Consider the following 16,203-nt stretch of genomic DNA (forward strand, 5'->3'; position numbering starts at 1 on the left):
CTCAGAAACGTAAGAAAGAGTCAGTCTGGGGTGGAGAAGTCTCGGGTGACACCTGTGCTTACGACATGGAAAGAGCAAACAAAGTCAATAAAATAGAAGCAAATGACAAAACTGCTTTTTTTTTTATGCCCGTACACAAGTTAGAAAGTACTTGGCGGGCGAGACGAAGTTTAGAAAGTATTTGGCGGGCGAGACGAAGCTTAGAAAGTACTTGGCGGGCGAGACGAAGCTTAGAAAGTACTTGAGCTTAGAAAGTACTTGGCGGGCGAGACGAAGCTTAGAAAGTACTTGAGCTTAGAAAGTACTTGAGCTTAGAAAGTACTTGGCGGGCGAGACGAAGCTTAGAAAGTACTTGAGCTTAGAAAGTACTTGAGCTTAGAAAGTACTTGGCGGGCGAGACGAAGCTTTGAAAGTACTTGAGCTTAGAAAGTACTTGGCGGGCGAGACGAAGCTTAGAAAGTACTTGGCGGGCGAGACGAAGCTTAGAAAGTACTTGGCGGGCGAGACGAAGCTTTGAAAGTACTTGAGCTTAGAAAGTACTTGGCGGGCGAGACGAAGCTTAGAAAGTACTTGAGACTGAAAATATAAAGGCCGTGAAGTATTTGTACTGAATTTTGTTGTGAATCGCCGCGGGCTCCACCAGTTTCTCTTGCACAAAAGCCGCTCTTGTTGCGTTTACAAACTAACTGCGCCGTTGTCGCTTTCCACGTGTTCCAGAGCCTTCCGCGGCCCCGCCCCCCTTTTACACGTTCCCCACTTCCCATTGGCCCAGCGCGTCCCACCAACCCCCCCACCCCCCGCCTCGCCGCCCCGCCTCCTCCCTCTACGTCACCGGTTCCGTCCCAACACGGAAACGTGGAGCCGTCACCAGAACGCGCGGCGCCGTTGTTGTTATTATTATTGTTGTTGTTGTTGTCACGATGAGTTCTCACGCGGCGCTCCGTTTCGCCGTTCCGCGCGATGACGTTGTTCTCCTCACGCGGGAGACGCTCGCCTGACCCGGCGCGGCGGGACGGATGGGACACGCGCCGCGGACACGGAGCGACAGCGCGCGAGCCGCGTTGTCATTGAGCGGAGCCGTTTGAGGCGCGCGCGAGAGAGAGAGAGAGCGCGAGCGCGAGCGCGAGCCACGATGGAGAGGGGCGTCCGGGGGCTCGTGCGCGCTCTGGCACGTCTGCTGGTGGTCCTGTGGGGGCTGTCGTGTCGAGGCGGACCGCGTCAAGTAAGTTTGGACCCCCCCCCCCACACACACACACACACACACACACACACACACACCCGCGCCGCTCCGTGCCGTGGTCACGCGGGTGTCGCCGAGGTCCGTGCGCGAGCCGCGAATAGGATCCTTCCGCGCGTCCCGGGGCTATTTCGGGAGCTCGCGGTGGTGTCGCCGTGATACCGGGGCTATAATGACAGCGAGGACCCGCGAACGACACGGGCAATAGTGAAAAAGAATTAGATTTAACCTAATTTATGTCTTTACGCTTTGTGCTGTTTGAATTCAGGCTTTGTACGGTAATAATAAGAGTAGTAATAACAGTAATATTAGTAATAGTAATAATAAGAGTAGTAATAACAGTAATATTAGTAATAGTAATAACAATAATATTAGTAATAGTAATAACAGTAATATTAGTAATAGTAATAATAAGAGTAGTAACAACAGTAATATTAGTAATAGTGATAATAAGAGTAGTAATAACAGTAATATTAGTAATAGTGATAATAAGAGTAGTAATAACAGTAATATTAGTAATAGTAATAACAGTAATATTAGTAATAGTAATAATAAGAGTAGTAATAACAGTAATATTAGTAATAGTAATAATAAGAGTAGTAATAACAGTAATATTAGTAATAGTAATAATAAGAGTAGTGATAACAGTAATATTAGTAATAGTAATAACCGGAATCATGATCACAGTAATAATCATTGTTATAACTATAATAAATAATTGTAGTAATGATTATAATAGTTATAATCATAATAATTACAGTGATAATCGTTGTAATAATCATAATAATCATAGTAATAATCGTTGTAATCATAATAATCACAGTAATAATCGTAATAATCATAATAATCACAGTAATAATCGTTGTAATAATCATAATCATTCATGTGCAATCTATGTGCTGTCGTGACACATTGTGCAATTACTGTCGTGATCACATGCAATGGTATTTATGTATTTATGTATTTATTTATTTGTCTATGGGAGTTTTTATTTATTTATAGGAGATCTTCTACTGAAAGTGTTTTTCAGACTTCCTATAAGTGATCTGTTCTTCTGTATCTACCTGCGTTGCACCAATGAAATTTCCCCATGTGGGACAATAAAGGAATATCTTATCTTATCTTATAATAATCGTTGTAATAATCATAATAATCATAATAATCACAGTAATAATCGTTGTAATAATCATAATAATCACAGTAATAATCGTTGTAGAGATGAAACTATTAATGGACTAATCGTATTAAAAATAATAATAAGATAAGATAAGATATTCCTTTATTGTCCCACATGGGGAAATTTCATTGATGCAACACAGGTAGATACAGAGGTAGATACAGAAGAACAGATCACTTATAGGAATTTTGAAAAACACTTAATAATGGCATTATTCATTCAAAATATTAAATCAGAAGAACACTTTGTTTTTTAATTAATTTATACTTAATTTGCTTTATTTATTTACATTCTCTCACCTTTCGGGCGCCATATTTCAACCTTTATTTGGTTGAAAATTATGTTTAATGTACAATAAAAATAGTCGACTAATCAAAAAAAAAAAGATGACTGACCGGCTAAGATAATCGTTTGTTGCAGCCATAAGGCGCTGGTACAGCTGGCAGCCCGGTGTAAACGCTCTTTCTTCTTTCTCACACTTATTGTGCTTTATCTCCTATATTTTGTAAATATAGTTAGTATATTTTTTCTATTTTACTGTACGATAGGGACACGCGCTGGAATAGTTTTTTAATTCAACTGTTTTGACTTTTTTCGGCTGGATTTGAGCGTTTTTCGTTGCGTTCGTTGTGTTGTTGTGACGTGAGCTAGCTCCGAGCGAGCCCACCAGCCCCTCCCCGCGCCCTCCGGCCGCGCTAAAGTACGGCGTGTCGTCGGTACACGTTTATATACACGTTTATATGAAAGAGGAACTTCACGAACGATCGGGACACGCACTGGAATCGCTTTAAATTAACTTGTTTTGACTTTATTCGGCTGGATTGAGTGTTTTCGTCGTGTCGTTGCGATGTGTCTTGGCTCTGAGTCCCCCGGCTCCGGCCCCGCCCCCCGGCCGGCGCCGTACCGCGTTTACACAAAGGAGGAACTCATGAAACTGTGGAGAACAGTCGTCTTACCCGGAGATCGTCACGTTATCCCGGCGGACATCCTAAGGAAAACGCAACGAGGCAGACAGGCTGGACGTAAACTCCGAGAGAAGAGAGGAGAAAACAGGAAGTCGGTTCCCGCCGTAGTCATGGGTAACGTGAGGTCCCTTCAAAATAAAATGACGGAAATAGCGAGCCTCATGCGGTCCCAGAGGATTTATAGGGACAGCAGCGTCTTGATTTTCACAGAGACCTGGTTAACAGCAGAAATGCCAGACTCTATTGTAGGTTTGGACAATTTTCATCTGCTGCGGGCGGACAGAACGAGAGAATGCTTGAAGAAAAGAGGTGGAGGTCTGGCGGTATATGTGAACACGAGCTGGTCCAAACCCGAACACTGCACAGTGAGGGAGCAGCTATGTAACAGGGATATTGAACTATTGGCTATTGGCATGAGGCCATATTATCTGCCCCGGGAGTTCTCACATGTGATTTTGATCGCAGTCTATGTGGCCCCGTCTGCCAATGCTGAAAATGCTTGTGAAGCACTGCTCTCCTGCACTTGTAGGCTGCAAACACAGCATCCACAGGCTCTCTTCCTCATCTCTGGTGACTTTAACCACGCTTCTCCCTCTTCTGTTCTACCAACATACACCCAGTATGTTACCTGCCCCACCAGAGAGAATAGAACATTGGACTTGTTTTTTGCCAACACCAAGGAGGCTTATTCTTCTTCCCCCCTCCCTCCCCTGGGCAGCTCGGACCACAACCTTGTACATCTGAGGCCTGTGTATGAACCCATCGTGCGCAGGCAGCCTGTGGTGTCCCGTGAGGTGAGGATGTGGTCTGCTGAGAGCGAGGAGGCTCTGAGGGACCGCTTCAGCACCACTGTCTGGACTGAGGTTTATGACCCACATGGGGAGGACATCAACACCATCACAGAGTGCATCACGGACTACATCAACTTCTGTTTTGAGAACATTGTTCCCTCCCGGACGGTGCGGTGTTTTCCAAACAACAAGCCATGGATTAACCGTGAACTGAAGGCTCTGCTGAAGGAGAAGAAGAGAGCCTTCAGGTCAGGGAACAAGGAGGAGCTGAGGAGGAAGATCAGGCAGGCTGAGGCCGGCTACAAGAGGAGGATGGAGGAGCAGCTGCAGCAAAAGAACATTCAGGGAGTGTGGAGGAGCCTGAAAACCATCTCGGGCTTCAAAATCCCCTCTGCCCAGACAGAGGGGGATCTACAGTGGGTGAATGATTTAAATGCTCATTTCTTGAGGTTTGATCGGTCACCCGCCCCTCCCCCTGCACAGCTGCATGCTCCCTCTTCCACAGCTGGACAATGCCCTGCATCTGTTCCTCTTCACTTCTCTGCCCCGGACCATCAGCTCCCCACTTCGCCTGGACTCACCCATCCCCCCAGCACACGGTCCCCCTGCCAACCACTGACTGTCACAGCAGCACAGGTGAGGAGTGAGCTGAAGAGGATTAAAGTGAGGAAGGCAGCAGGACCTGATGGCATCAGCCCCAGGCTCCTTAAGTCCTGCGCAGATGAACTGTGTGGAGTTGTGGAGCATGTCTTCAACATGAGCCTGAAGCTGAGGGTGGTACCACAGGTCTGGAAGACCTCCTGTCTGGTACCTGTGCCTAAGACACCGCGCCCCAAAGACCTCAACAGCTTCAGGCCAGTGGCTCTCACGTCCCACCTGATGAAGACACTGGAGCGGCTGGTCCTGGACCACCTCCGCTCCACCGTGAGCTCAGCCATGGACCCGCTGCAGTTTGCATATCGGCCTGGCATCGGAGTGGAGGACGCCGTCATCTCCCTGCTGCACCGCTCTCTCTCTCACCTGGAAAAGCCTGGCAGCTCTGTGAGGATTCTGTTCTTCGATCTTTCCAGCGCCTTCAACACCATCCAGCCGCTGCTCCTGAGGGACAAGCTGGAGACGGCTGGTGTGGAGTATGACCTGGCAGAGTGGATCCTGGACTACCTCACAGACCGACCCCAATTTGTGAGAGCCCGGAACTGTGTGTCTGACACTCGGACCTGCAGTGTGGGGGCGCCCCAGGGCACTGTCCTCGCGCCCTTTCTCTTCACCCTTTACACTGCAGACTTCAGACATGACACGGACAGCTGTGTCCTGCAGAAGTTCTCTGATGACTCTGCCATCATCAGACTCATCACGGAGGACGATGACGCGGAGTACAGAGGACTGGAGCAGGACTTTGTGGACTGGTGTCAGCGGAACCACCTCCTCATCAACGCAGGGAAGACCAAGGAGATGGTGGTGGACTTCCGCAGACGCCACCCCACTGCCCCCTCACCAGTGAACATCCAGGGACGGGACATTGAGAGAGTGGACTCATACAAGTACCTGGGTGTTCATCTGAACCACAAACTGGACTGGACTCATAACACAGACGCACTGTACAGGAAGAGCCAGAGTCAGCTCTACCTCCTGAGGAGACTCAGGTCTTTTGGAGTGACAGGGCCACTCCTGAAGACCTTCTATGACTCTGTGGTGGCATCAGCCTTCCTGTATGGTGTGGCCTGCTGGAGCAGCAGCATCACAGAGAGGGAGAGGAAGAGGCTGGACAGAGTCATCAAGAAGTCCAGCTCCGTCCTGGGCTGTGCTCTGGACTCGGTGCAGGAGGTGGGGGACAGAAGGGTCCTGGCTAGATTCACATCTATGCTGGACCATGAGTGTCACCCCCTGCAGGACACTCTGGAGAGCAGCTTCAGTGAGAGACTGATCCACCCTCGATGTGCGAAGTAAAGGTTCCGTAGGTCTTTCCTTCCTGCTGCTGTCAGACTTTATAACAAAAACTGTTAGTACTGAACACTCGCAATACTGACCTAACCTAATACTGATGTGCAATTCTGTCATATGTGCAATTGCTGTGAAATTCATGTGCAATCTATGTGCTGTTGTGACACATATTCATGTGCAATTACTGTCGGGATCACATGCAATGGTATTTATGTATTTATTTATTTGTCTATGGGAGTTTTTATTTATTTATAGGAGATCTTCTACTGAAAGTGTTTTTCAGACTTCCTATAAGTGATCTGTTCTTCTGTATCTACCTCTGTATCTACCTGCGTTGCACCAATGAAATTTCCCCATGTGGGACAATAAAGGAATATCTTATCTTATCTTAAATAATAAGAATAACCACAACATTCTTCACTCTTAAAGAACATTAAGTGTCTGTGTCATGGCTTTTCACACGTCTGACACGATCCTGTGTTTATTATTGAGCGGCTGATTTTCAACGTGTTTCAACCTCTTAACGCTTTAATCGATTTCAACAAGTTTGACCTCTTTACGATCGGCTTCACCGTCCAACGTCTGCTACTGCTTTTGACATCTGAACATCTTGTACTTTTTGCAGTATTTGCAAAAGCATCAGTACTTTTTCCCATTGAAATGAATGCGGCATTGAACACTATTCAGTTTTTCAACAAAATATCTAAGTCTAAAGAATAAAGTCTAAAGATTAAACTCTAAAGATTAAAGTCTAAAGAATAAAGTCTAAAGATTAAACTCTAAAGATTAAAGTCTAAAGAATAAAGTCTAAAGAATAAACTAAAGAATAAAGTCTAAAGAATAAAGTCTAAATAATAAAGTCTAAAGAATAAAGTCTAAAGAATAAAGTCTAAAGAATAAAAGTCTAAATAATAAAGTAAAGAATAAAAGTCTAAAGAATAAAATCTAAAGAATAAAATCTAAAGAATAAAATCTAAAGAATAAAGTCTAAAGAATAAAGTCTAAAGAATAAAGTCTAAAGAATAAAAGTCTAAATAATAAAGTAAAGAATAAAAGTCTAAAGAATAAAATCTAAAGAATAAAATCTAAAGAATAAAATCTAAAGAATAAAGTCTAAAGAATAAAAGTCTAAAGAATAAAAGTCTAAAGAATAAAAGTCTAAAGAATAAAAGTCTAAAGAATAAAAGTCTAAAGAATAAAAGTCTAAAGAATAAAAGTCTAAATAATAAAGTAAAGAATAAAAGTCTAAAGAATAAAATCTAAAGAATAAAATCTAAAGAATAAAATCTAAAGAATAAAATCTAAAGAATAAAATCTAAAGAATAAAGTCTAAATAATAAAGTCTAAAGAATAAAAGTCTAAAGAATAAAAGTCTAAAGAATAAAAGTCTAAAGAATAAAAGTCTAAAGAATAAAATCTAAAGAATAAAATCTAAAGAATAAAAGTCTAAAGAATAAAATCTAAAGAATAAAGTCTAAAGAATAAAATCTAAAGAATAAAATCTAAAGAATAAAATCTAAAGAATAAAATCTAAAGAATAAAGTCTAAATAATAAAGTCTAAATAATAAAGTCTAAAGAATAAAAGTCTAAAGAATAAAAGTCTAAAGAATAAAGTCTAAAGAATAAAGTCTAAAGAATAAAAGTCTAAAGAATAAAAGTCTAAAGAATAAAAGTCTAAAGAATAAAAGTCTAAAGAATAAAATCTAAAGAATAAAATCTAAAGAATAAAATCTAAAGAATAAAATCTAAAGAATAAAGTCTAAAGATAAAGTCTAAAGATAAAGTCTAAAGATAAAGTCTAAAGAATAAAGTCTAAAGATTAAAGTCTAAAGATTAAAATCTAAAGAATAAAATCTAAAGAATAAAATCTAAAGAATAAAATCTAAAGAATAAAATCTAAAGAATAAAGTCTAAAGAATAAAGTCTAAAGAATAAAAGTCTAAAGAATAAAGTCTAAAGAATAAAGTCTAAATAATAAACTAAAGAATAAAGTCTAAAGATTAAAGTCTAAAGATTAAAGTCTGAAGATTAAAGTCTAAAGAATAAAGTCTAAAGAATAAAGTCTAAAGAATAAAGTCTAAATAATAAAGTCTAAAGAATAAAGTCTAAAGATTAAAGTCTAAAGAATAAAGTCTAAAGAATAAAATCTAAAGAATAAAGTCTAAAGAATAAAGTCTAAAGAATAAAATCTAAAGAATAAAGTCTAAAGATTAAAGTCTAAAGAATAAAGTCTAGAGTACAGTCTTTACTACACACATGTAGTACTTTTACACATATGTTGTACTTTTAGGCAAGAATGCAGACACTCGCAATGGCTTCAGCTATTGCACATTATTTAATTTTGAATTTTCTACTTCAAATAACAGCCTGGCCTGTTAATAATGCAGTGAGTGTTGACTTTTCATAATTTCTTAGCTGTGCAAATATGGGAGTGGTAAGTACTTCACAGTTACAGTTTTGGGTTTGTTAAGGATATCCTGTTAGCAACGCACACACTGATTAACGTATAGAGGGGGAGGAGGAGGAGGAGGAGGAGGAGGAGGAGGAGGAGGAGGAGGAGGAGGAGGAGGAGGAGGAGGAGGAGGAGGAGGAGGAGAAGGAGAAGGAGGTGGAACAGGTCTGACACACCCAGCACCAGCACCAGACACACGGCCCGCGGCCCACAGCCCGGGGCGGGTCACACCTGCAGGTTTAGAGTCAGTTTCTGGCCAAATGAGTTTAAAAACCAAACGGACAAAAACAGGCAGCGCATCGCGGAGCTTTGACGTCCATCAATAGCACGCGATAAAAGATCATTCAAAGTACTGAAAGTTTGGATTTAAAAGGCGCAAAGACGTACGGGTAAACCATTTTAACCAAGTATAAATATAAGTATAAGTCGGCCAAAACTATGAAAAAAGGTGCGACTTATACTTTTTTATTTATACTTATACTCCGGAGCGACTTATATGTGATATTATTTGTTATTTTCACACTTGCAACCGCATTTCATTCTCCAGTGCGACTTATATATGTTTCTTTCGTCTCTTTTATGCATTTTTGGCTGGTGCGACTTATACTCCGGTGCGACTTATAGTCCGGAGAATACGGTAATAGCGATGGCTCACTTTTTAATGAATAAATGTGGTGTTTTTAGCTCGGGTTGTCAGAAGAATACAAATCGAGGCATCAAAACTGGATATTGATTCAAAAACAAATCACAAACAGGTCAAAAAGGGTTAATCAAGCTGTTTTAGAACCGGTATAAGAAAGTGCTATTGTTTAGTGTGGAAATTCTGTTTTTTGTATCAAATTCAGTGTAAAGTATTTGAGCCTTTACTTTTTATAGTGTCGAGACTGAGTTTGAAAAGCATCAAAAACCAGATATGAATCAACATCAAACTCGGATGGAAACTAGATACTCCTGTGAAGTATTGATAACAAAATAATCATATAAACAGGACAAAATGCTACAGTTTGTGAATCATTTAGAGCTTCATTATGATACAAAAACTTTTTATTTTGTGTTGAGAGTGTAAAAACTTTTTTACCGATTAGCGTGGTATATAGACTCAAGTATAGTCCTCAGTGTTGAAATGGAGTTTTAGATCGTGAAAACAGAGCTAAGAATCCCGTTACCATAATGAATAAACCACTGAAGTTATAATATAAAAAAAACGTTCAATAGTGATAGAAGTGCTTGTGTCCGTGGAGATGTGACGTTTCACAATATTGCATTAAACAAATCTGCTTTCTTACACCGGTCAGCGCAGGTCAATGCACAGTGACAGGCCAGGTCAGATCTGTGGAGGGGCGTCTTGAACTGACAATGCAGTTTTACAACATCCGACAACTATGTTGCGGCATTAAACATATTGTTGACGTGAGCAAACGGAACAAACGCTCCGGAATGTTCTAAAATATGTCAATTTAGAGGGCCCCCTACATGTCATCACAGAATAGCACATTTTTAAGGTTTATAATCTCACTTCCTGTTTGTAATTGATGAAATCACATCAGGAAATTACCCAGCAAACACTGGGCCAAAACTCATTTAAATATTCAGTGTTCTCGCTGGGCTGATGTTGAAAGATGGCGGTGGGACAAACCACCGTAGGCGGCGCTCGCAAAAAGTACTTAAAACATTTAACAAACTTTTTGCTACTACGGCACGTGCACCGGGATCTTAATACCTGCCGGTATCTTTTGGGCATGGCGGTGCCCAGCCGAAGCATGCTAAAACCATGCTAAAACCCCCCAGCGAGAGCACTTTTCATGTGCAATCTATGTGCTGTCGTGACACATATTCATGTGCAATTACTGTCGTGATCACATGCAATGGTATTTATTTATTTATTTGTCTATGGGAGTTTTTATTTGTTTATAGGAGATCTTCTACTGAAAGTGTTTTTCAGACTTCCTATGAGTGATCTGTTCTTCTGTATCTACCTCTGTATCTACCTGCGTTGCACCAATGAAATTTCCCCATGTGGGACAATAAAGGAATATCTTATCTTATCTTATCTTATCTTATCTTACTGCAATTTATTTAATTTGACATACAAAAATATATGAGAGCGAATTTATTTTGTTGAATTAATGCTTAGAAAGTCAAAAAAGTCTAAATTCTGCATAAACTTCTTCTTTGGTGTTTTATGGCGTTGTTATCCAAGTGTTACATTACAGCCATCTACTGCCGTTTTACATCTGAGACTTTAGACTTTATTCTTTAGGCTTCATTCTTTAGTCTGGGGTCTGGGCCTGTGGTGGGTTTGACTGAATGAGCTGTCCCTGGTGTGATGTCACTTCCTGTCACAGATTTTTCAACCTTTTCTCCACAAATATTTACTTTATTGGTGTAAAACCCGGCCCCGGATAAAGCGGCAGAAAATGGATGGATGGTGTAAAACTATAATTTATATGTACAACTTGTATAAAAATACACTGAATAAAGTCAAAATGAGAAAACCGTAAGAACCTGGCACTGTAAATGTTCATTCAGCCATTTTGACAAAAGGGTAGAAATAATACTACTTGTTTGGACAATTACACTAAACGTAATTTCCCCACAAATATATATCCACTCCAACTGTTTTGTGTTGCAAATTGTATAAACCAGAAAGTATCCAAAGTAGATCTCCCACTTCTACTCCAGTCATATCGTTTTTAATTTAAAATTATTATTTTTAAATATTTTTGCTTTTTAGCGAGACAATGACAACAGCAACACACACATTATACAGACAAAAATCAATTGATAATTATAATAATAATTAAAAAAAATATATTTAAAACAAGTTTTGAACGGAGCTGTGCCCACATTGGCCCGCAGCCCCTCCTCCCAAGCCCCTCCTCCCAGGCCGCAGCCCCTCCTCCCAGGCCGCAGCCCCTCCTCCCAAGCCCCTTCTCCCGGGCCGCAGCCCCTCCTACCAGGCCCCTCCTCCCGGGCCGCAGCCCCTCCTCCCGGGCCGCAACCCCTCCTCCCTGGCCCCTCCTCCCGGGCCCCTCCTCCCGGGCCGCAGCCCCTCCTCCCTGGCCCCTCCTCCCTGGCCCCTCCTCCCGGGCCGCAGCCCCTCCTCCCTGGCCCCTCCTCCCGGGCCCCTCCTCCCGGCGCGAGCAGCAATGCGACACATGACACTGGCCGCACTCACGTCTCACAGCTGTCTGTCCCTGTCCTCTGTCGTCCCCCAGGTCAGTGGAGTCACCCTCCCAGAGTCCCTCCTGTTCGTGTCCACGCTGGACGGGAGCCTGCACGCTGTGTCCAAGCAGTCCGGGGACATCAAGTGGACGCTCAGAGAAGGTCCATCATCATCATTCATATTGTGGCGGCGAGTTTAAGACGCATGCGACAATGTTCTCGTGCTTTTCTAATTTAGCGTTTCGTTTGGTGGGATAGTGTCTGTGCTGAACATTCATAATTGTTTTACGTCAGTTGAGCGTTTTGTGAAGGAAAATTGGAAAATAAAAGTTACAGGAAGTAGGGCTCTGTTCTAAAACAGAATCCCTCTGTGATGTCATCAGTAAGCGACGTCCCATCTAAAATGCAGGGTTAATTTGCACGTAACACACGCAATCTTCTGTCAGTTTAAACAACAATTGAGCAAAAAATAAAGACATTGTCAGATATTAAATCATATCAGATATTAATATATGTCAAATCATAACTATTTGGCTCTTGTTTACAGTATGGTTGCTAGGCAACAGTTGTGGAATCACCATATGTCCAACCAGGAAGTACAACTGCAAACTACACCAAGATTGTCTGGGGGAAACGAGGCAAAATCTTAAGTAAAATCTTAAATATGATAAAGTTTACTATGTTTTAGTGAAATGTGCAGTCAAACATGTCATATGCACTTTAATGAAACAGAGACTCAATATTATATATTTTTTTAGTTCATGGTTTTAGACATTTTCCACACAATAAATAGTTCTTTCTTTATTGGATTTTATACTCGTGCTGATGAAGCTCAAGGTCATTACAAAACTGTTCAGGAAAGGACACATTTTGTTTCGAATCGTTTGTTCAAATGAGAATCCAGTTTCAACACTAGTTTTAGTATCGTTTAGTATGTGATTTTCAATACTTTGAACAACTCTACAAGCGAGACCATGAGTATTAAACCCCTTCATCTAACAGCCACCAAAATATGAGAAGTTCCACAGGTTATTGCAAAACTTCTCCGGGCGGGGACACCCAACCCCCCTTCACTTCTTTTGCACAAACCAAAAGTTTAAAGGTGAAGTTATTATTGTTTCTGATTCACAAATCTTAATCTGTATAAATGGTACCACATGAAGGCGTCCCCCATTTTCCAGTGTTAAAAATTGCATAGTAAACAAAACATTTATTTCAGATGTTCTAAGATAATTCATTTTATTGCTGATATCTTTCTTGGTGAAACTGTGGGCAAAAGGGGCTAATTCAGACCTCTGCAAACATGTTCTGAAATGCAGATTAAATGTTCACTATAACGACAATCATGTACGATCTGATGGTTCTTTTCAGACCCGGTCATCCAGGTGCCAATCTACCTGACAGAGTGAGTCAAACACACACAGATTCTTTTCTATACGGGACATATTGTCACTTACACACAGTTTGTCAAGTCATTTCTTTATTGTTGGTTTAGGCCTGGTTTTCTCCCCGACCCAAACGATGGCAGTTTGTACATCCTGGGAGGCAAACACAAAGAAGGGCTGGTGGTGAGTAAAACAAGATGATTACAGTCATATGAAAGAGGTCCTTCGACTTCCTGTTCAAAACTGCAGATCCGATAAGCCGAGAATTTCATTTACATGTTTTTATTTTAGAAAAGTGGCAATGTGATACTGTACAACACGGAGTCTTCATTTTATAATATTAATATAAGTACTACAGTGATGTGGGCGGGGATTGAGGGTAGGTGTGTACAATCAGAAAAAGGAATGACAGGGAAATATGAGGAAGAGACCCGGAGCTCTGCCTGATCCGCGTCACATAAACACATTTGAAGTGCGACTTTAGCCGAGTTTGGATTCATTCTTTGGCGGATTTACCCCACAACCTGCCCCACTTGTGCACAACCAGCCCCACATGTGCACAACCAGCCCCACTTGTGCACAACCTGCCCCCCCATGTGCACAACCTGCCCCCCCATGTGCACAGCCTGCCCCCACATGTGCACAACCAGCCCCACTTGTGCACAACCTGCCCCCACATGTGCACAGCCTGCCCTCACCTCACATGTGCACAACCTGTCCCACATGTGCACAACCTGCCCCACGTGTGCACAACCTGCCCCCCCATGTAAACAACCTGCCCCACGTGTGCACAACCACCTGCTCCACGTGTGCACAACCTGCTCCACGTGTGCACAACCTGCCCCACATGTGCACAACCTGCTCCACATGTGCACAACCCGCTTCACATGTGCGCAAACTGCCCCACATGTGCACAACCTGCCCCCACATGTGCACAACCCGCCCCCACATGTGCACAACCCGCCCCCACATGTGCACAACCTGCCCCCACATGTGCACAACCCGCCCCACATGTGCACAACCTGCTCCACGTGTGCACAACCTGCCCCACGTGTGCACAACCTGCTCCACATGTGCACAACCCGCTTCACATGTGCGCAACCTGCCCCACATGTGCACAACCTGCCCCCACATGTGCACAACCCGCCCCCACATGTGCAAAACCCGCCCCCACATGTGCACAACCCGCCCCACATGTGCACAACCTGCCCCACATGTGCACAACACGCCCCACCAGAGTTACTTTCTTTGGTCCAGATTGCGCGTTCATAATCACCCAAAAGAATCAAAAGTGTGACTTCACTCTTAGAATAAGTAGTAAATATCATGAATAAGTCAGTGATAAAGATGATATTACCATGATATGCCACACTGTGGAACATTCCAGGCAAAGCCGTACTAAGGACACTCAGTTCTTAGGTAAATAAATAACACAGTTAAAAGAATACTTTGCAGAACGTAGTGTTGGATTCAATATATCAAGACAGGACGAGGTCGTATGAAGAAGACGCTCCACCAGCCGCTCTGCTTGGAACACTTTCCCTCACACACGACGCTCCACCAGTCGCTCTGCTTGGAACACTTTCCCTCACACGACGCTCCACCAGTCGCTCTGCTTGGAACACTTTCCCTCACACGACGCTCCACCGGGCGCTCTGCTTGGAACACTTTCCCTCACACACGACGCTCCACCAGTCGCTCTGCTTGGAACACTTTCCCTCACACACGACGCTCCACCGGGCGCTCTGCTTGGAACACTTTCCCTCACACACGACGCTCCACCAGTCGCTCTGCTTGGAACACTTTCCCTCACACACGACGCTCCACCGGGCGCTCTGCTTGGAACACTTTCCCTCACACACGACGCTCCACCGGGCGCTCTGCTTGGAACACTTTCCCTCACACGACGCTCCACCAGTCGCTCTGCTTGGAACACTTTCCCTCACACGACGCTCCACCGGGCGCTCTGCTTGGAACACTTTCCCTCACACACGACGCTCCACCAGTCGCTCTGCTTGGAACACTTTCCCTCACACGACGCTCCACCGGGCGCTCTGCTTGGAACACTTTCCCTCACACACGACGCTCCACCAGGCGCTCTGCTTGGAACACTTTCCCTCACACACGACGCTCCACCGGGCGCTCTGCTTGGAACACTTTCCCTCACACACGACGCTCCACCGGGCGCTCTGCTTGGAACACTTTCCCTCACACACGACGCTCCACCAGTCGCTCTGCTTGGAACACTTTCCCTCACACACGACGCTCCACCGGGCGCTCTGCTTGGAACACTTTCCCTCACACACGACGCTCCACCGGGCGCTCTGCTTGGAACACTTTCCCTCACACACGACGCTCCACCGGGCGCTCTGCTTGGAACACTTTCCCTCACACACGACGCTCCACCGGGCGCTCTGCTTGGAACACTTTCCCTCACACGACGCTCCACCGGGCGCTCTGCTTGGAACACTTTCCCTCACACACGACGCTCCACCGGGCGCTCTGCTTGGAACACTTTCCCTCACACGACGCTCCACCGGGCGCTCTGCTTGGAACACTTTCCCTCACACACGACGCTCCACCAGGCGCTCTGCTTGGAACACTTTCCCTCACACGACGCTCCACCGGGCGCTCTGCTTGGAACACTTTCCCTCACACACGACGCTCCACCAGGCGCTCTGCTTGGAACACTTTCCCTCACACACGACGCTCCACCAGTCGCTCTGCTTGGAACACTTTCCCTCACACGACGCTCCACCGGGCGCTCTGCTTGGAACACTTTCCCTCACACACGACGCTCCACCAGTCGCTCTGCTTGGAACACTTTCCCTCACACGACGCTCCACCGGGCGCTCTGCTTGGAACACTTTCCCTCACACACGACGCTCCACCAGGCGCTCTGCTTGGAACACTTTCCCTCACACACGACGCTCCACCAGTCGCTCTGCTTGGAACACTTTCCCTCACACACGACGCTCCACCGGGCGCTCTGCTTGGAACACTTTCCCTCACACACGACGCTCCACCAGGCGCTCTGCTTGGAACACTTTCCCTCACACGACGCTCCACCGGGCGCTCTGCTTGGAACA

The 16,203-nt window shown here is 44.2% G+C and overlaps 1 protein-coding gene across 1 annotated transcript in view; it reads left to right on the plus strand.

Moving 5' to 3' along the window:
• Positions 1 to 858: 858 nt before the first annotated feature.
• ern2 (endoplasmic reticulum to nucleus signaling 2) overlaps positions 859 to 16,203 on the plus strand; it is a 46,396-nt gene continuing 31,051 nt past the window's right edge. The window contains exons 1-4 of the mRNA XM_072463758.1: positions 859 to 1,222; positions 11,783 to 11,891; positions 13,101 to 13,134; positions 13,225 to 13,297. Of these exons, the coding sequence (XP_072319859.1) occupies positions 1,133 to 1,222; positions 11,783 to 11,891; positions 13,101 to 13,134; positions 13,225 to 13,297 (306 nt within the window). The 5' untranslated portion in view covers positions 859 to 1,132. The remainder of the gene's footprint in view (positions 1,223 to 11,782; positions 11,892 to 13,100; positions 13,135 to 13,224; positions 13,298 to 16,203) is intronic.

The sequence above is a fragment of the Eucyclogobius newberryi genome, unplaced genomic scaffold (genome assembly GCF_026437365.1).
Source record: "Eucyclogobius newberryi isolate DKJ021-1_F unplaced genomic scaffold, fEucNew1.0.hap1 SCAF_4, whole genome shotgun sequence".
NCBI classification, from domain to species: domain Eukaryota; kingdom Metazoa; phylum Chordata; class Actinopteri; order Gobiiformes; family Gobiidae; genus Eucyclogobius; species Eucyclogobius newberryi.